The sequence below is a fragment of the Thalassophryne amazonica genome, chromosome 12, assembly GCF_902500255.1.
Source record: "Thalassophryne amazonica chromosome 12, fThaAma1.1, whole genome shotgun sequence".
Taxonomy (NCBI): domain Eukaryota; kingdom Metazoa; phylum Chordata; class Actinopteri; order Batrachoidiformes; family Batrachoididae; genus Thalassophryne; species Thalassophryne amazonica.
This window is the reverse complement of record NC_047114.1, coordinates 93,874,590-93,896,246: the sequence shown is the minus strand read 5'-3', so window position 1 is coordinate 93,896,246 and position 21,657 is coordinate 93,874,590. Positions and strand designations below refer to the sequence as shown.

Below are 21,657 nucleotides of genomic sequence, written 5' to 3'. Positions count from 1 at the left end.
TGCGCTCTTTTTCATACTTTTCCCTCGTTTCAAAAGTCACCGAACGCACTTTACCGTAATATATGCAACATATAGCACACTGTTGGAAAGCACGGGTTCTTGGCTTGCTGTCAGTGTTGAAATTTTTCAGAGTGAGGGCTTACATGAGAACTTGAAAAAGAAATTGAAACAAGGGAGAGGATTATCAAACTCTTAAAAGAGGGTAAATCATCACGTAATGTTGCAAAAGATGTTGGTTGTTCACAGTCAGCTGTGTCTAAACTCTGGACCAAATACAAACAACATGGGAAGGTTGTTAAAGGCAAACATACTGGTAGACCAAGGAAGACATCAAACCATCAAGAAGAAAACTTAAAGCAATATGTCTCAAAAATCGAAAATGCACAACAAAACAAATGAGGAACGAATGGGAGGAAACTGGAGTCAACGTCTGTGACCGAACTGTAAGAAACCGCCTAAAGGAAATGGGATTTACATACAGAAAAGCTAAACGAAAGCCATCATTAACACCTAAACAGAAAAAAACAAGGTTACAATGGGCTAAGGAAAAGCAATCGTGGACTGTAGATGACTAGATGAAAGTCATATTCAGTGATGAATCTCGAATCTGCATTGGGCAAGGTGATGATGCTGGAACTTTTGTTTGGTGCCGTTCCAATGAGATTTATAAAGATGACTGCCTGAAGAGAACATGTAAATTTCCACAGTCATTGATGATATGGGGCTGCATGTCAGGTAAAGGCACTGGGGAGATGGCTGTCATTACATCATCAATAAATGCACAAGTTTACGTTGATATTTTGGACACTTTTCTTATCCCATCAACTGAAAGGATGTTTGGGGATGATGAAATCATTTTTCAAGATGATAATGCATCTTGCCATAGAGCAAAACTGTGAAAACATTCCTTGCAAAAAGACACATAGGGTCAAAAAATAGTCCAGATCTTAATCCAATTGAAAATCTTTGGTGGAAGTTGAAGAAAATGGTCCATGACAAGGCTCCAACCTGCAAAGCTGATCTGGCAACAGCAATCAGAGAAAGTTGGAGCCAGATTGATGAAGAGTACTGTTTGTCACTCATTAAGTCCATGCCTCAGAGACTGCAAGCTGTTATAAAAGCCAAAGGTGGTGCAACAAAATACTAGTGATGTGTTGGAGCGTTCTTTGTTTTTCATGATTCCATAATTTTTTCCTCAGAATTGAGTGATTCCATATTTTTTTCCCTCTGCTTGGTCTAAAAAAGTAACCGTTACTGACTGCCACAATTTTTTTTTTCTTGATTTCTTATAGTGTTTCTTAAAGCCAGAAAGTTGCCATTTGAAATGACTTTAGTTTTGTGTCATGTCTGTGATCTGATTTTTTTCTACAAAATTAAACAACTGAATGAACATCCTCTGAGGCCGGTGATTCCATAATTTTTGCCAGGGGTTGTATATCTAACATGAACCAGCTCCTGTTCAATAACCCCAGCATCTGTGCTCCCATCTGCGAGCACAGACAAAAACCTGCTGTCTTTGATATCTTTTTGAATCTGGTCTCTAGAGGTTTCTGCTATAGCCCTAATAAAATCTCTGCAGGCATGGTCATTGTGGTAAGTAGAACCTACATCTATGCCATTTGCTTTTTGAAGTTTGCCAAGACTGCCAAATTTTGCCATTGGCAATTCACTTTTTGCAACATAAAATGCTGTTCTAAAAACTCTAGTCATTATATCTTGCTGTGCTTTGTTCATGTGTTGTATGGTTTTTGCAATTGGTGTCTTTTCTGGGAATAAAGCTGCAGACTGGGCACTAATGCACTTCTTATGTGGCAGGGAGTTGTCATGGGTTCTGATGGGGTCTTTCCTTAAATTACTAGTACCAAGTACAAAAGCATTGTTGGAGTCAGAAATTGTAGGGAATTGACGACACACTTGACAGAACATTGTTTTGTTCACCTTATCGTATTCCAGCCAAGGGAATTCCTTAGTCCATGAAACCACAAATGTACGCTTTCTTTTTGCTTCATAGTCTGATTTTTCAGAACTCTTTTTTGGGCTGGCTTGTCGCTCTGTTCCTGTGGAGGTTGGCTGCTCTGATGCTGAATTGGCCTGGTCCTGTGTGGTTGCCTGCTCATCTGTGCTAAACTGTCCCGCGTTCTCTGCCCCATCTTCATTCTGACCTGTGTTTTTTGGCTGCACAGAACTAAAATATCGACATAAATCCACCTGTGTTCAAAAAAAGAATAAATGAATTAAATAAATAAATAAAAAAATGCACATATGAGAGAGAGAGAGAGAGGGCGCCGTCTCCTCTCATCCTCAGCCAGCCAAGATATCGGGTATATTTTTAGGTAGCCCATCGGGCAGGGGGTGTAAAATCTTAGTAGCCCGAGTGGAAAAAGTACATAGCCCCGGGACGTCGGGCTAGTGATTTTGCAAGCCCTGAATCACTTGTTTGAAATGACAGTAATTTATTACCTCATTATCGGACGGACTGAGATGCTGAATTGGCTTATTCTATTGTACCTGCATTAATGGTAAATGTCCACCAGGTGGATATATTGCTCCATTTCAAGAACGTTGAGTATAGTCTGCTGTGGGACACGACCAACCTGTTGCTTATAGTAGATATGTAACATATTAAAAGTCCTGCCATGGTCAAAACGAGACAATAGGACAACTGCGATTTTTTTTCCAAGCTACGGCCAAGATTTCAAACCATGACTGTCCAGGATGCGTATCAATGAAAATGACAACTGGGCCCTTTTATCTGCTGTTGTCATGTTCACTTTGCATTGTAAAAATGGATGTTGCATGTTGCAGACAGTCTTTCCCTGTGCGTTCTTTCTTCTGTCAGAATACTGAGTTCGTAACGTGGAATCTGCTCTTGATCAAGCTATAACTTGAACTTCCTTTGTTCTCTGCCTCTTTCCACGGATTGTCTTAGCAGTGAAATCTGTCCTTTGTTTGCCTCATTCACTACGTACCTTCTTCCTAAAATACTGACAGGCTTGGAAAAGCCTTTTCAAACTGGTAGAATATCGAGTCAGGCACGTTTCCCCTCGGCAGTAGAGATGAATGAAACCCCATTTGCATCTTTTTTTCCATTTATTTTATTTATTTTTTATTTTTTGGATCCAAGCTTCTGTTGTGTCGTTTGTCTGACTCTCTGACATTTTTGAAGAAAAGGTGATTTATCGCTTCATGTGGCCAGAGAAGGATCCATCCGCTCTGTATTTATCGCCCTCTAAGTCACTGCGGCACTTTTAACGACTCAGTCCAGCGCCACAGTTGATGTTGGAGATCGCGTTAACGTCAAGACTCCTCGTCTGTCTGAACGAGGATTTCACTTTATTTCTGACTTTCTGTTACTGCATCACTCTTTCGGTGTGTTTCATCTTTTGGTTTACATTTATATACCATTTACCGTTTATTACCTGAGGCTAAAATATGGCCATCGGGTACTGCACATGCCTTGCAGCCATCCGTCTGTCTGTCTGTGCTCGGCATAAGTCCAGTTCTATTACTGTCAGTTTTATTTTACATTATGAAATAATGCCTGTTCAAATTCAGGATGAGCTGTGATTGGTTTGTGGCATTTGCGATGCAGGTCAAGTGTATTCATGTTCATGATGAACCTCAGCGGAGGATTATGATCAAAGAACTAAACTGACAAACTAGCCGAATAGAAATTTGTAGTTAAAATGAAATCGCCGGAGATGAAAATATTTGAGTTTGTCTTTGAGTGGTGTGGCTCTTTAAGCTAGTGGTGTTTACTGTTTGTTTGGGTGAATTTTTGTCCTCTGCTATTCACTTTGTTTTTTCTATGACCTCAGTTCATCGCAGAGTTCGACCTGCGCTCAGTTCAGTATGAGGTCAAGTCCCCTCGATGTCACGAGATGCGCCTCGCTGCGCCGCCTCATGACTGCATCCGCTTCAACTTCCGCTGTGACCGTGAAGCCGAGGAGTGGGCCACAGTGGTGATGTCATCGCTACGAGAGGCACATCGAGGTCAGTTTGATGCCTCCACAGACAAAACGCAGCTCGGACAAATGTCAGAGGGAATTCTGCATCAGCAGCCATTCTGGTGTCTCATCAGTGCGGCGCATCTTTTGGGTGCAACTTCATACCGTAGTTTGACAAACAACCCTGAAACCTCACCGAATTATGGCTGTGTCCCAAACTAATTTTGGGCTTGAATTCCAAAGGTAGAACCAAATTATTCAAAATTACTTAGTTTCTCTGATGACAAAGTCAGATTTGAGCTGCAAGTAAATGTTTTTTATAGTAATAAATCTGACAATTATTGTTTTTTTTATCATAGCAATGTGGTCATAGTGTCAGAAAGTCATTTCACACACACGCATATATATATATATATATATATATATATATATATATATATATATATAATTAGCGCATTACTTTAAAAGATATGTGCAAAATCTTCACTTTGTATAAATGACAAAGTTGCCGTTAATGTCGATAAACTGTCCGGAATTAGTTTTGTTTATAAATGAAACCATGAGTGAAAAGTGCTTTGCGTTTGATCTCTTGGCCACTATCTGTGCTGTTGTGTGTTAAACGCAGGGATGGATATTGATAAGATTTTATCGATACCATTATCGAGTCCGCTTATCAATACCACTTGGGAATTTTCTGTGTACTAAAAGTAGGTTTTACTGGTTTTCTATGTCAGCAACATTTTATTGAGTCTTAAAGTAAATAAATGTGAAATTGGTGACTGGATCCTTAAACTCTGGACATAATAAACTCTACATGGATCTTTGATCTCTGGACATAAATAGAAATAAACAAAATCTGTAGTTATTGTCAAAAGCATTTTCTTTCAGACATTATTGGGATCAATGTCTTCCCATACATCTGAGCTGTGCTCTTGCAGCTGTGCTGCACGTCAGAATATAATGCTTAAAGAATCCAGGACGTCTCATTTTGGGAGGAAAAAACATTTTAGTTGATTGTAGTTTGTTGTCTGTATTACATCGTTTGGAAAGAGGTGTCATTTTATTTAAAGCGGCAATTCGTTTTGAAGTTATTAATTCTGACCGGACTCTGTCTCGGCAGAGAGCCGTGCAGCGTTTGGAGCTGCGCCAACAGAACGGAGGACGATTCTCGTTTCTTGACTGCAACAAGACGAGTCCCAGTTAGTGACTTTAATCCACACAAAGATGACTCATGGTTGACATATTTTAATGGCTTTGAGAGGGGTTAAGAAGCGGACTTGCCGTTTCTGAAGAGCAGCAAATCAAAGAACCAATGAGCCAGCAGATCGAAGCACTGCTTCATTGCTTCACGCTTCAAACTGGAGTCACACTGCAGAAACGGTTGATTACAGACCTGCTGCAGGATCTGTAATCAATGTTGAGAAATGAACATTTTCCCAACAAACGCCCTCAAAACGGCTGCTCTGAAGGACCGATAAGGGAATCGTTAAGCAAAAACCGGTTGTCGATGCCCAACCCTAGTTAAAAGTAAATGATACGTTTTTGGCAACAGTAGGCAGGCTGGATAAAGAGAAAACCTCTGGCTTGTTTTTCATTTGGGTCTGTCGTCACCTTTGATTGTACTCAGAAGCCCCTGCGGTGCTTAAACTCGAAACTGGCTTATCAGTAGCTGACAGTGTACCGAGTAATACTAAAGCATATACTAATATTTTATCAGTTTAGCGTTATAAAATTTATCTTTTCGGTTAACGGATTAGCACTTATTGAAGTTTTCAGTTAGCTATGCCCACCACTGCATGGTGATCAACTTTGTGTAATAAAAATGATAAAAGCAACAAATTTACGAAGTTCCATCTAACTTTCCCCCTGAAATACAACCAAAAAAGGAAAAAGTTAATTTGTCTTTTGACAAGCTTCTTTTCATTCTAAACTTGTTCAAAGCATCACCAAAAGCATTTAGTTTCTTTGTAGGGTTGTGAATCGTACAACTCACGATTCAATTCGATTCTGATTCTTGGGGTGACTATTCGATTCAGAATCGATTTTCGATTCAAAGAGCTCTGAGAAATAGTTATATTACTTAAAAAATGTTTATGTTTAAGAAAATGCAGCTTTACAAGGTTAATCAAGTGATTCTAGATGTAAATTTACTTATAGCGAAGCGCTGGTCAGTAGTCGGCAGATACCGCTGCTCCGCTTCTTTTAGCTCCAGGTGATGGCGTAGCATGTGGGCTTGCAGATTTGAAGTGTTTCCGAAGTACTTGACTTTCATTTTGCAGATTTTGCACACTGCATAAGTCACGTCAAGCTCCTTCTTACGCAGCAAATAATAAAATCCAAAATGCGCCCAAACGTTTGCCTTCAGCAAAGACGGTGCTGGCTGAATTAGCTCTTCACCCACCATGCTAAGCTACAGCCACTGAACTCTGCAGCTCACGAATGTTTGAAGCACGCCGGACCACCCCCCCTCACGGGGACGATGTAGTACAGAAACCGTTGCCTGACAAACAGTACACACAGCAAGTAAGCAAAAAAAAAAAATGGGGAAAAAAAGAAAAAATGCTTTTTAAAAATTGATTCTTGGACATTTTGGATTGACTCAGAATCGTAATAAATAAGAATCGCGATTCGGACGTGAATTGATTTTTTTTTTTGTTTTGTTTTTCCCCGACACCCCTATTTCTTTGCTTATTTGTTTATTCATTAATTCTTTTTTTGCCAAGAACAATTGAGCAACAAAGTTTTTTTAAAGTTCCTTTTCTTTCATTTATTTATTTACTGATAAACTTTTTATGGCCAAATTTCTTGAAAATATCTTGAAAATGTTTTTTTTTATTATTATTCATTATTATTATTATTACTTTTATGATTTATTTTTACTTTCTCGATTAATCCATTTTGCTAAATGTCAATTATTTTTCTGATTAGTAGATTATCCTTTGCGTAATTTACCAGTAAATCATAATTTATTCTACCAATAATCTTCAAACTTAAAATATTTTCTCTTAAAAAGTATTTACATATTAAAAACAAACAGGAAGCTTTAAAAGGTATAAAGTTCCAAAAATTTACAAAAGGAAGCCATGGGGGGGTCTTGCACACAGCTTTGCCTCTTCTGAGACACAAATAGGCAGAAAACAAAATCTGAATACATTTCACAGGACTGCAACTAACAGGCTTATTTATTATTATTACTATTATTATCAATGAATCTGTTGATTATTTTCTGGATTTTATTTTAACTTTGCATCCTTAACCCTTTTAATGTTCATCTCAACCATTTGCTAGAGCATGTTGACATCTACTACATTCTGTTGAAAAATGTGAGGTCATTAAAGGGTTAAAATGTCAGAAGATGGAGGAAAAATAGCGATCAGTCTTTCAAAGTCCAAGATGATGTCAGACGTCTTATTTTGTCCACAATCCCAAAGTACTTATTGAATCCACTTTCAGAGAGGAGCAGGAAATGTTCTCATATTTAAAAGCTGAGAATTTGGACTTTTTTTTTTTTAAGACTCAGAATGATTAATCAGTTATCAAAATAACTGGTGAATAATTGTTGCAGCTCTACTAAGCAACAGGTTTCTAAATAGTCATCACAGAAGGTTGAGGTTAAGTGGAAAATTTGCTTTTTATGAGCTAAATCCTTGTTAATGTTCTAGATGATTTTCGGCCCCGAAGAGATGATATTTCGTTTGCGTCTAATTGGGGTCAAACCGAAGTCGATGCCAGCTTGAGCATTGTGTTCACAATGTGACTTTTTCTTCTTTTTTTTTTAATAACTGCGCATGGAAACATTCCACTGTGGTGCCATTTATCTTTTTACGAACAAAACATTTTCTCAGTGTAGACACTGTGTGACAGCAGAAACGGGAACAACCTGCTGAGATTCCTGCTGTAATCTGATTAATGTGTGACTCTGTTCTAGAACTCAAACAATGATAATGATCTTGGGTCAAAATGGGAAAAAAATACTCTTGTTTCTTTACTGATTCTTTATTTATTTATTCTTAGTGTGCCATTGATTAAACCACTGGTCTGGTGAGAGAAAGACGTTGAAAGATCAATCAATCAATTTTCAATCAATTTTATTTATATAGCGCCAAATCACAACAAACGGTTGCCCCAAGGCGCTTTATATTGTAAGGCAAAGCCATACAAAGGTGCAAACCTCCACACATTACAAATTTATTCCTTCCAAATGAAGAGAAATATTCATGGTATCACTCATGCAGGAGTGAAAATTCTTTGTTGTTGTTGCTGTAGACATTAACTTTGCACAGGTTAATTTAAAAGGAAGTGACCCAGTTACTTAAATGGAAATAAAGACAAAGTTCATACAGCCGTGCTCGAGTAGATTTCCTTTGTTTTACTTTCTACTGACAGTGTGCAGGTGCAGTTTTCTGAAGGGATTGGAACCCGGGTTATTTCCTGCAGCTTTAATGATTTTGTTCCTCAGTATCTAAATTGGTCAAATTCCAGAAGTGAACCAAGTCCATATCTAAATTGTGATATTGTGCAAGACATCCAGAAGAGGGCCAAGTCATTGACCGAGAGCTGTGTGAAATCAAAAATCAAATCAAATCAATTTTATTTATATAGCGCCAAATCACAACAAACAGTTGCCCCAAGGCGCTTTATATTGTAAGGCAAGGCCATACAATAATTACAGAAAAACCCCAACGGTCAAAACGACCCCCTGTGAGCAAGCACTTGGTGACAGTGGGAAGGAAAAACTCCCTTTTAACAGGAAGGAAGAATCTTTAACAGGAAGAAACCTCCAGCAGAACCAGGCTCAGGGAGGGGCAGTCTTCTGCTAGGACTGGTTGGGGCTGAGGGAAAGAACCAGGAAAAAGACATGCTGTGGAGGGGAGCAGAGATCAATCACTAATGATTAAATGCAGAGTGGTGCATACAGAGCAAAAAGAGAAAGAAACACTCAGTGCATTATGGGAACCCCCCAGCAGTCTAAGTCTATAGCAGCATAACTAAGGGATGGTTCAGGGTCACCTGATCCAGCCCTAACTATAAGCTTTAGCAAAAAGGAAAGTTTTAAGCCTAATCTTAAAAGTAGAGAGGGTGTCTGTCTCCCTGATTTGAATTGGGAGCTGGTTCCAGAGGAGAGGAGCCTGAAAGCTGAAGGCTCTGCCTCCCATTGTACTCTTAAAAACCCTAGGAACTACAAGTAAGCCTGCAGTCTGAGAGCGAAGCACTCTATTGGGGTGATATGGTACTATGAGGTCCCTAAGATAAGATGGGACCTGATTATTCAAAACCTTATAAGTAAGAAGAAGAATTTTAAATTCTATTCTAGAATTAACAGGAAGCCAATGAAGAGAGGCCAATATGGGTGAGATATGCTCTCTCCTTCTAGTCCCTGTCAATACTCTAGCTGCAGCATTTTGAATTAACTGAAGGCTTTTCAGGGAACTTTTAGGACAACCTGATAATAATGAATTACAATAGTCCAGCCTAGAGGAAATAAATGCATGAATTAGTTTTTCAGCATCACTCTGAGACAAGACCTTTCTAATTTTAGAGATATTGCGCAAATGCAAAAAAGCAGTCCTACATATTTGTTTAATATGCGCATTGAATGACATATCCTGATCAAAAATGACTCCAAGATTTCTCACAGTATTACTAGAGGTCAGGGTAATGCCATCCAGAGTAAGGATCTGGTTAGACACCATGTTTCTAAGATTTGTGGGGCCAAGTACAATAACTTCAGTTTTATCTGAGTTTCTTTTTTGCCTTTCGGCTGTTCCCGTTAGGGGTCGCCACAGCAGATCAATCGTTTCCATCTCACCCTGTCCTCTGTATCTTCCTCTGTCACACCAACCACCTGCATGTCCTCTCTCAGCACATCCATGAACCTCCTCTTTGGTCTCCCTCTTCTCCTCCTGCCTGGTGGCTCCATCCTCAGCATCCTTCTCCTTATATACCCTGGGTCCCTCCTCTGAACATGTCCAAACCATCGCAATCTCGCCTCTCTGACTTTGTCTCCAAACCGTCCCACCTGAGCTGTCCCTCTGATATGTTCATTCCTAATCTTGTCCATTCTTGTCACTCCCAAAGAGAATCTCAACATCTTCAGCTCTGCCACCTCCAGCTCTGCCTCCTGTCTTTTTGTTACTGCCACTGTCTCTAACCCATACAACATAGCTGGTCTCACTACTGTTTTGTAAACTTTCCCCTTCACTCTTGCTGATATTCTTCTGTCACAAATCACTCCTGCCACCTTTCTCCACCCACTCCACCCTGCCTGCACTCTCTTCTTCACCTCTCTACCACACTCTCCATTACTTTGAACAGTTGACCCCAAATATTTAAACTCATCTACTTTCACCACTTCTACTCCTTGTAACTGCACTATTCCACTGGGCTCCCTCTCGTTCACACACATGTACTCAGTTTTGCTTCTACTGACTTTCATTCCCCTTCTCTCCAAAGCATATCTCCACTTCTCCAGACTAGACTCAACTTGCTCTCTACTCTCACTACAGATCACAATGTCATCTGCAAACATCATATTAAACAATCTGGTTAGAAACTCTACTGCCATCTCTCCTAGACATTTCCATGCCTCCATTGGAATGTCATCTGGACCAACTGCCTTTCCACTCTTCATCCTCTTCATAGCAGCCCTCACTTCTTCCTTGCTAATCTCTTTTACTTCCTGATTTACTCTCGCCACATCATCCAGCCTTTTCTCTCACTCATTTTCTTTATTCATCAACTCTTCAAAATATTCCCTCCACCTTCTCAGCACACACTCCTCACTTGTCAGCACATTACCATGTGCATCTTTTACCACCCTAACCTGCTGCACATCCTTTCCAGCTCTGTCCCTTTGTCTGGCCAATCGGTACAAGTCCTTTTCTCCTTCCTTACTATTCAACTTCTTGTACAGCTTGCAATATGCCTTTTCCTTTGCTTTTGCCACTTCTCTTCTCGCCTTACGCCGCATCTCCTTGTACTCCTGTCTACTTTCTTCATCTCTCCGACTATCCCAAAACTTTTTCGCCAACCTCTTTCTCCTTATGCTTTCCTGGACCTCTTCATTCCACCACCAAGTCTCCTTGTCTTCCTTCCACTGTCCAGATGTCATACCCAGTACTGCCCTAGCTGTCTCCCTCACCACATCTGCAGTACTTTTCCATTTGTCCAAAATTGCTTCCCCTCCAACTAGTGCTTCTCTCACCTGCTTGCTAAATTTCACACAACAGTCTTCCTCCTTCAGCTTCCACCATCTGATCCTTTGTTGAGCTCTCACTCTCTTCTTCTTCTTTACCTCTAAAGTCATCCTACAAACAACCATCCTATGCTGTCTAATGACACTCTCTCCTGCTACCACCTTACAGTCTGTGATTTCTTTTAGCTTGCATCTCCTATAAAGAATGTAGTCCACCTGTGTGCACCTTCCTCCATTCTTATATGTTACCCTGTGCTCCTCCCTTTTCTTAAAGTAGGTATTCACCACAGCCATTTCCATCCTTTTTGCAAAATCAACTACCATCTGTCCTTCCCCATTCCTATCCGTGATACCATATCTACCCATTACTTCCTCATCACCTCTGTTCCCTTCACCAACATGCCCATTGAAGTCTGCTCCTATCACCACTCTTTCATGCTTGGGCACACTCTCCACCACCTCATCTAATACACTCCAGAAATCTTCTTTCTCTTTCATCTCACAACCTACCTGTGGGGCATATGCACTGATGATATTCATCATCACCCCTTCAATTTCCAACTTCACACTCATCACCCAGTCAGACACTCGCTTAACCTCCAACACACTTTTAACATACTCTTCCTTTAAAATGACCCCAACACCATTTCTCTTCCTGTCCTCACCATGGTACAACAACTTGTACCCACCGCCGATGCTCCTGCTCTTACTTCCCTTCCACTTGGTCTCTTGCACACACAATATGTCTACCTTTCTCCTCTCCATCATATCAGCCAGCTCTCTCCCTTTACCAGTCATACTACCAACATTCAAAGTCCCCACTCTCATTTCCACCCTTCTAGTTTTCTTCTTCTCCCGCTGTTCGTGGCAACGTTTTCCTCCTCTTCTTCGTCGTCTTCGCCCAGCAGTAGCCCAATTTCCACCGGCACCCTGTTGGGCAATAGCACCGGTGGCGGACGTTCGATTCTGAGTCTGCATAGTTGGGTTGGCTTGTTTTACGCCGGATGCCCTTCCTGATGCAATCCTCATTTATCCGGGCTTGGGACCGGCACTCAGAATGTACTGGCTGCACACCCCATGTGGCTGAGTTTCAGTTTTATCTGAGTTTAAAAGCAGGAAATTAGAGGTCATCCATGTCTTTATGTCTGTAAGACAATCCTGCAGTTTAGCTAATTGGTGTGTGTCCTCTGGCTTCATGGATAGATAAAGCTGGGTATCATCTGCGTAACAATGAAAATTTAAGCAATGCTGTCTAATAATACTGCATAAGGGAAGCATGTATAAAGTGAATAAAATTGGTCCTAGCACAGAACCTTGTGGAACTCCATAATTAACCTTAGTCTGTGAAGAAGACTCCCCATTTACATGAACAAATTGTAATCTATTAGATAAATGATTCAGTGCCTTTAATACCTATGGCATGCTCTAATCTCTGTAATAAAATTTTATGGTCAACAGTATCAAAAGCAGCACTGAGGTCTATCAGGACAAGCACAGAGATGAGTCCACTGTCTGAGGCCATAAGAAGATCATTTGTAACCTTCACTAATGCTTCTGTGTAGGCTCTCAGTTGTCCAGGTGGTTTCCATAGTAGAGAAGCTTGAATCTTCGACTGGACTGGGTTGCTTGACGTGAGGACGTTTCGCTTCAAATCACAGAAGCTTCCTCAGCTAAAATTCTTGCTCTGGTAGTCTGACTTCTGTCTTGACTCTTGTAGAGAAGAATAAACCAGAAGCCAACAAAAGCTGGAGTTTTTTTTATCCTAACCAGACCCCACCAGGGGAAAAACTACAGAGGATCTTCAGACAGCACAAAATCCCAGTTTACTTTAAACCAGTCAACACCTTGAGACAGAAATTAGTTCACCCTAAGGACAGGATCCCTAGTTACAAACACAGCAATGTAGTGTATCATATCAGATGTCAGGAAAACTGTAATGAACACTACATAGGTGAGACGAAGCAACTTTTACACAAGAGGCTATACCAGCACCTCAGAGAGGTCGCCAGTGGACCTCAATCTGCAGTTCATCTCCACCTGAAAGACACTAACCACACGTTTGAGGACAAGGAAGTTAAAATCTTAGCCAGAGAGAAGAAATGGTTTGAGAGAGGGGTCAAGGAGGCATTCTTTGTAAAACAGTTGAAACCCAGCCTTAACCACGGAGCGGGTCTCAGACACGCTTTGTCCCGTTTACAATGTAGTACTCAGGTCAAAGCAGTTTCAGTCTTTTGTTCATGGTAATGAGTCATTCACGTCATCAGGAGAGAGTCGTCAAGGAAGCCATCAGGGGAGGCTTCCGTCCCGTCATTAGGAGAGTGCTAACTAGAGCACAATCGGTGCTAATTAGAGCTAATGTTTAGTCACTAGCCTATAGCAGTCAGCCTCTTGGTAGATGGGGTCTGGTTAGGATAAAAAACTCCAGCTTTTGTTGGCTTCTGGTTTATTCTTCTCTACAAGAGTCAAGACAGAAGTCTGACTACCAGAGCAAGAATTTTAGCTGAGGAAGCTTCTGTGATTTGAAGCGAAATGTCCTCACGTCAAGCAACCCAGTCCAGTCGAAGATTCAAGCTTCTCTACTTCACTAATGCTGTTTCTGTACTATGATGAATTCTAAACCCTGACTGAAACTCTTCAAATAGAACATTCCTCTGCAGATGATCAGTTAGCTGTTTTACAACTACCCTTTCAAGAATTTTTGAGAGAAAAGGAAGGTTGGAGATTGGCCTATAATTAGCTAAGATAGCTGGGTCAAGTGATGGCTTTTTAAGTAATGGTTTAATTACTGCCACCATAAAAGCCTGTGGTACATAGCCAACTAATAAAGATAGATTGATCATATTTAAGATTGAAGCATTAATTAATGGTAGGGCTTCCTTGAGCAGCCTGGTAGGAATGGGGTCTAACAGACATGTTGATGGTTTGGAGGAAGTAACTAATGAAAATAACTCAGAACAATCGGAGAGAAAGAGTCTAACCAAATACCGGCATCACTGAAAGCAGCCAAAGAGAACGATATGTCTCATATAATATATAAGACTTATCGTCATAAATATATGACGTATGATTCAAATTTCAAAACTTTTTTTTTTTTACTGCATTTCATAAACATTAAACCCTAAAATGATATTAAGGAGGAGGGATTTCAGCACAGAACCTGTTTCCTTTCTGCAAGTGTGCACCTCACTGGAAATGGTGCCCAGTTTCAGAAATGCACAAAAGGTCTTTAAATTTGAACAATACTTTTCCATATGGGTCTGATTCTGAAATTGTGCACAACAGCTTCTAGAAGTCAGGAAAGTGTGCGGCACCCTTTAGGAAGTGGCAGCCAGTTTTGGAAATTTGAACACTACATTCTGTATGGTTCTGCTTTTGGAAGTCATGTGCAGAGAAGTATGCAGCACCCTTCTGGAAGTGGCAGGCAGATTTAGAAATGCACAAAAACTCTTGAAATTTGAAGGATCACTCTCAAATTATGTGCAGCAACCTTTAGATTGATGCAGTAGTGTCTGCAAATCTTTTGCAGGACTGGACTAATGAGACAGTCTGTGGTTCCACTTCTGGAATTAAACCACTTCTTAATTGATGGGGAAGAGTAACATCAGCAAAAACCAAATTTAACAGACAAAACACACCTGTTTTGAAGGTCTTTATTAACGGTGTGGTGGTTTTCCTCTGGTAGTTGCTAACGTCAGCGCGTGTGAGACAGACGGTGGATTGAGCCACACGGTGGCAGCGACAGACCAGCTAAGCTCTGCCTATTTGCCACTCACAGGTGAGGAATTGTCTTTGTGTTTTTAACTTTGTTGACTCACGAGTTGCTGTAAAAACTTCCATCCGTTATTCCTCGTCTTTAGAGGAGCTGTGCTTGGAGCTTTCCAGGGCGATCGAAGCCGGAGATACGCAGGCTGCTTCACATCACGCGTACACTTTGGCTCGTCAAAAAGCAGCGCTGACCATTCAGCTGACTGAAAAAAACTACGCAGACGGGGAAATCAGGTGAGACCAGGAGGCTGCACCCTGAGGGTTTTTCTGAGGGATGGTGTGAGCCTCACGCCATCTCATGTGTCTTGCAGTTTGACGGTGGTGGTGGAGGACGTGTCCTCATCCTGTTGTGTCAAAGTTAAAGTCTTTCCCTACATGACCATAGCTGCCCTCAAGCAACAGGTCAGCAAACTGTGGATCACTTAAAAAAAAAAAAAAAAAAAACCTCACATGCTTTTGCAGCTCAGTTGATTTGCACGCCGTTTGTTCTTCAGGTGTTCCTCGAGTACGGGTTTCACCCTCGGGTGCAACGCTGGGTGATCGGACAGTGCTTGTGCACTGAGCCGAGGTCACTGGCGTCTTACGGTGTGCAGAAAGACGGGGACACCGCGTACCTCTATTTGATTTCTGCCCGTCAGGCCCGCATCACCCGTGAGCTGTTCCAGCAGGACCTGGAGAGCGCCCTCCTAGCCCCACCTCTCCCTCCTGGAAATGGCCCCACCTCCCAAGACTGGAGGGGTTACAGCACGCTGCCCTCCAGGCTGCCGCACAACAGCCACGGTGAGTTCCTCAACCAGCCGCTGTGGTTTTTATAGTTATTCTGCCTTCATTCGCAGAAAACTGAACACCAGGTCAAGTTCAGTGTTGGGTATGTGGTTTTATTGTGACCACCAGAGGGCAGAGTCTCTGAAACCTTTGTGAATCAATGTGAAACTTGTAACACAAGGTCACCTCGGTTAGAGCACAGAGAAGTTCTAACTGTATCCACCAGGGGCCCAAGTCTCCAAAAGCTTGCATATGTAGTAACTTGATAAATTCTTTTGAGGTTGAGGTGAAAAGTTTTATTGTAATTGTGGCCACCAGGGGGCAGAGGCTCTGAAACCTTGTGGAGTAATATCTTGACACAGACTTCATGTATCATGGTGAACCCCAGTACACATGGTCACCTCAAAGACCTTGAGCACGTGTCGATTCTTATTGTGCCCACCAGGGGGCAGAGTCTCTGAAGGCTTTTTACAAGTTTGCAAGTTTAGCATTTATTTTTGTATCTGGAATTTCATTATAAATGACCTCCAAATGTGGTTTGAATTATATTTCGGTCTTTCATAAATTAATCTGGAGAGGCCAAAAATCGGACCTACAATGTCATTTTTCTATTTGTCAAGTTCGCCTTCTTGTTTCATTTAAGTCCATTGTGCTGGAATCCAATCGCAAACTGTGCCGCTGTCTTATTTTCTCAGTGGTTTATTTGTGATACCTAGAACAATGGTAGAGTTTGTGTATTTTTTCTTTTTTAAACCAACAGGTAGTAGCGGTGGGGGAAGTGAGAAAGCAGGTGACATTAAAGATGCCCTCGCCATTGAGACCCTCCAGCTCAACGATAAATCCAGCAAAACCAGTAAAACACAGGTATATCACCAGGTGGTGCTGTTTTACTGCTTTTTAATGTTTAAGGGCAGCATTTTTTTTTCTATTTAAGAGTTTTTTAAACTTTTGCATATACACTCACCTGCCGCTTTATTAGGTACACCTGTTCAACTGTGTCATTGTTAAACCACCACAGACTCCGTCCTGGACTCAGGGGGTGTGAATGAAGTAATAAACATGTCACTGAAACTCTACACGAGCCTACGCTGGATCTTTTATTTGGATTTCAGCTCCGCCCTTAAACACCACCATCCTGTCTGCACTGTAGGACAAACTCTCCCAGCTGCATGTCTCCAACATCACCTACAGGGCACTCACCAACTTCCTGTAAGAGAGGATGCATTTTACAGACTCCCGGCTCATCGGTGCCAGTTCCCTTCAAGGCACCGTCCTTTCTCCTCTAGTCTTCACTCTGTTTGTGAACAGATGCATCTCTGGTAGCTCAGTGGATCAGGAGCTAGCATGGTAATACACAGACATGTTTGAATCCTGCTCATTCTACCCATCTGTGTCCTTTGACAAGACACTTAAATCCGTATTTTTTCGGTCTACCCAGCTGTAAAAATGGGCACTGGCCTTGACTGGAGAAGTTAATGTGATGCATCATTGTAAAGCGTGGTGAGCTCAATGGAAAGGTGCTGTAGAAACCATCAGTCAAGCTTCTCACGTTTGCAGATGACACCGGTCTTCTTACAGGCTGGAGGTCCACCTTCTTGTGCTGTGGTGCAGGTGAAATAAGTCTGAACCCACAGCTCTGTAGAAGGTAAAGCTCATTTTGAGTGTTAGAACCTGGCCCTGCCCACTCCGTCTCCCTATGTGACAACCCCATTTGACACCATGGACTTCCTGTGCACCATCATCACCAACGTGGGAATTGAACATTAGCCATTAAGTCAAGGTGCTTCCTGCAACGACTGAAGTAGTTGGACCTGTCAAAGCCAATGATGGTGCAGTGGTGGTCTCCAAACACAGTCCATCCTCATCCTCGCCATGATGATGATGCTGTTGCCAAAGTTACGTGCATTTCATGGTAGAAACAAGCCTCCGAACATACTGACGGCAACATACTCCCCTCAAAAAATTCAACTGAAGCACAAACACCCTTCTGTTACATCGTCTTTCCGTTTGACACTTGGTACCAATTCCACTTTAAAAACTGGAACAGTTTGTGTCCAGTCCCAAAGGGATGGAATGAAAAGTGAGTAAAAGCGGCAGCAATACCCCCCCATATAATTTTTTTAATGTGTTTCTGCAGCTCTTTCAGAATATTGCTCAGAAACTCTTCAGTCTTTAGATACAATCCCATTGACCTTGACCACCTAAATGACTGACCTCAGAACAATTGTGGAATCCATCTCAGTGCGATTGGGGGCATTGAACCAGAATGGACAATGTTCAAAGCTTCCATTGCTGAAGCTGCAGCGGGGAGCTGTGGCCTGAGGGTCTTAGGTGCCTCAAGGAGCAGCAACCCTCAAACACTGTGGTGGACACCGGTGGTCAAGGAAGCCACCTGACTGAAGAAGGAGTCCTTCTGGGATATGTCATCTCGGAGGACTCTGGATGCAGTTGCAAGGTACCACCAGGCCCAAAGGGCAGCAGCCTCTGGAGAAGGACTTTCGGTCAGCACCAAGGTGCTTCTGGCGGACCGTGAGGCACCTCATGAGGGGAAAATGAGGAACCATTCAAGTTGTCTACAGTAAGGATGGAACTTTGTTGACCTCAACTGAGGACATAATCTGGTGCTGGAAGGAACACTTTGAGGAACTCCTGCATCAGACCGGTGCACACTCTGTAGTTGGGTCAGAGCTGGAAGCTGATGGAGACTTTCATCAGTTTCCCTGGTGGAAGTCACTGAGGTAGTCAAACAACTCCGCAGTGACAAGGCCCCAGGGGTTGATGAGATCCATCCAGAAATAGTGAAGGCTCTGGGTGTGAAGGGATTGTCTTGGATGAGACGTCTCTTCAACACTGCGTTGAGGTCTAGGACAGTGCCTAAGGAGTGGCAAGCTGGGGTGGTGGTCCCCATATTTAAACAAAAAAAAGGGGACCAGAGAGTGTGTGCCGACTACAGGGGCATCACACTACTCAGCCTCCTTGGTAAAGTCTACTCCAGGGCGCTGGAAAGGAGGGTTCAGCTGATAGTTGAACCTCTGATTGAAGAGGAACAATGTGGGTTCCATCCTGGTTGTGGAACAAACAACCAGCTCTTTACTCTCACAAGGATCCTGGAGGGGGCCTGGGAGTATGCCCACCCAGTCTACATGTGTTTTGTGGACTTGGAGAAGGTGTATGATCGGGTACCCCAGGGGATACTATTGGAGGTGCTGTGGGAGTATGGAGTGAGGGGGTCCCTTCTCAGGTTCATCCTATCTCTGTACTCACAAAGCAAGAGCTGTGTTCGGGTGCTCGGCCGTAAGTTGGACTAGTTTCCAGTGGGGTTTGCCTCTGCCAGGGCTGCACCGTGTCACTGATCCTGTTTGTGATATTCATGAACAGGATATCAAGGTGTAATTGGGGGAGGAGGGTTTCCAGTTTGGTGGGCTCAGGGTCTCATCACTGCTTTTTGTAGATGATGTGGTCCTGTTGGCTTCATCGGCCGGTGACCTCCAACACTCACTGGATCGGTTCACAGCTGAGTGTGAAGAGGCTGGGATGAGGATCAGCACCTCTAAATCTGAAGCCATGGTTCTCAGCAGGAAACCGATGGATTGCCTACTCTGGGTAGGGAATGAGGTCTTGCCCCAAGTGAAGGAGTTCAAGTACCTCAGGGTCTTGTTCATGAGTGAGGGGACAATGGACCATGAGGTTGGCCGGAGAATTGGCGCAGCAGGGGCGGTGTTGCATTCCCTTTACCTTGTGTTGTGATAAAAAGGGAGCTGAGCCAAAAGGCGAAGTTCTCGATCTACTGGTCAATCTTCATTCCTGCTCTCACCTATGGTCATGAGTGGGTCATGACCGAAAGAACGAGATCGCGGGTACAAGCGGCCAAAATAGGCTTTCCTAGGAGGGTGGCTGGTGTCTCCCTTAGAGATAGGGTGGGAGGTTTGGTCATCCACGGGGAGCTCGGAGTAGAGCCACTGCTCCTTCGCGTTGAAAGGAGCCAGCTGAGGTGGTTCGAACATCTGGTAAGGATGTGTCCTGGGCGCCTTCCTAGGGAGGTGTTCCAGCCATGTCCACCTGGGAGGAGACCCTGGGGAAGACCCAGGATTAGGTGGAGAGATTATTCAACGCTGGCTTGGGAACGCCTCGGGCTCCCCCAGTCAGAGGTGGTCAATGTGGCCAAGGAGAGGGAAGTCTGGGGTCCCCTGCTAGAGCTGTTGCCCTGCAAATAGGAGTATAAAACTTGCATTTTGACCTTTGCCCCCAATGATAAACCTTTTGCAAACATGACCTTGCTGGTCTATTCTGGAATCCTCCTACACTTGTGCAAAATAATACAAATTTGACCTTTGACCTACAGTAGTGTTCAGAATAATAGTAGTGCTACACTCAACAAAAATATAAACGCAACACTTTTGGTTTTGCTCCCATTTTGTATGAGATGAACTCAAAGATCTAAAACTTTTTCCACATACTCAATATCACCATTTCCCTCAAATATTGTTCACAAACCAGTCTAAATCTGTGATAGTGAGCACTTCTCCTTTGCTGAGATAATCCATCCCACCTCACAGGTGTGCCATATCAAGCTGCTGATTAGACACCAAGATTAGTGCACAGGTGTGCCTTAGACTGTCCACAATAAAAGGCCACTCTGAAAGGTGCAGTTTTGTTTTATTGGGGGGGGGGGGGGGGGGGGGTACCAGTCAGTATCTGGTGTGACCACCATTTGCTTCATGCAGTGCAACACATCTTCGCATAGAGTTGATCAGGTTGTCAACTGTGGCCTGTGAAATGTTGGTCCACTCCTCTTCAATGGCTGTGCGAAGTTGCTGGATATTGGCAGGAACTGGTACACGCTGTTGTATACGCTGGTCCAGAGCATCCCAAACATGCTCAATGGGTGACATGTCCGGTGAGTATGCCGGCCATGCAAGAACTGGGATATTTTCAGCTTCCAAGAATTGTGTACAGATCCTTGCAACATGGGGCCGTGCATTATCCTGCTGCAACATGAGGTGATGTTCTTGGATGTATAGCACAACAATGGGCCTCAGGATCTCGTCACGGTATCTCTGTGCATTCAAAATGCCATCAATAAAATGCACCTGTGTTCTTCGTCCATAACAGACGCCTGCCCATACCATAACCCCACCGCCACCATGGGCCACTCGATCCACAACATTGACATCAGAAAACCACTCACCCACACGACGCCACACACGCTGTCTGCCATCTGCCCTGGACAGTGTCAACCGGGATTCATCCGTGAAGAGAACACCTCTCCAACGAGCCAAACGCCAGCGAATGTGAGCATTTGCCCACTCAAGTCGGTTACGACGACGAACTGGAGTCCGGTCGAGACCCCGATGAGGACGACGAGCATGCAGATGAGCTTTCCTGAGACGGTTTCTGACAGTTTGTGCAGAAATTCTTTGGTTATGCAAACCGATTGTTTCAGCAGCTGTCCGAGTGGCTGGTCTCAGACGATCTTGGAGGTGAACATGCTGGAAGTGGAGGTCCTGGGCTGGTGTGGTTACATGTGGTCTGCGGTTGTGAGGCTGGTTGGATGTACTGCCAAATTCTCTGAAACACCTTTGGAGATGGCTTATGGTAGAGAAATGAACATTCAATACTCGAGCAACAGCTCTGGTTGACATTCCTGCTGTCAGCATGCCAATTGCACGCTCCCTCAAATCTTGCGACATCTGTGGCATTGTGCTGTGTGATAAAAGTGCACCTTTCAGAGTGGCCTTTTATTGTGGGCAGTCTAAGGCACACCTGTGCACTAATCATGGTGTCTAATCAGCATCTTGATATGGCACACCTGTGAGGTGGGATGGATTATCTCAGCAAAGGAGAAGTGCTCACTATCAGAGATTCAGACTGGTTTGTGAACAATATTTGAGTGAAATGGTGATATTGTGTATGTGGAAAAAGTTTTAGATCGTTGAGTTCATCTCATACAAAGTGGGAGCAAAACCAAAAGTGTTGCATTTATAT

At 42.9% G+C, this 21,657-nt stretch overlaps 1 protein-coding gene across 1 annotated transcript in view; it reads left to right on the top strand.

Annotated features, from left to right (window-relative positions):
* Nucleotides 1-21,657, top strand: part of sharpin (SHANK-associated RH domain interacting protein) — a 30,139-nt gene that overhangs the window by 5,251 nt on the left and 3,231 nt on the right. The window contains exons 2-7 of the mRNA XM_034183504.1: nucleotides 3,819-3,993; nucleotides 14,825-14,917; nucleotides 15,000-15,141; nucleotides 15,219-15,309; nucleotides 15,402-15,687; nucleotides 16,433-16,536. Coding sequence (XP_034039395.1) covers nucleotides 3,819-3,993; nucleotides 14,825-14,917; nucleotides 15,000-15,141; nucleotides 15,219-15,309; nucleotides 15,402-15,687; nucleotides 16,433-16,536 — 891 coding nt within the window. The remainder of the gene's footprint in view (nucleotides 1-3,818; nucleotides 3,994-14,824; nucleotides 14,918-14,999; nucleotides 15,142-15,218; nucleotides 15,310-15,401; nucleotides 15,688-16,432; nucleotides 16,537-21,657) is intronic.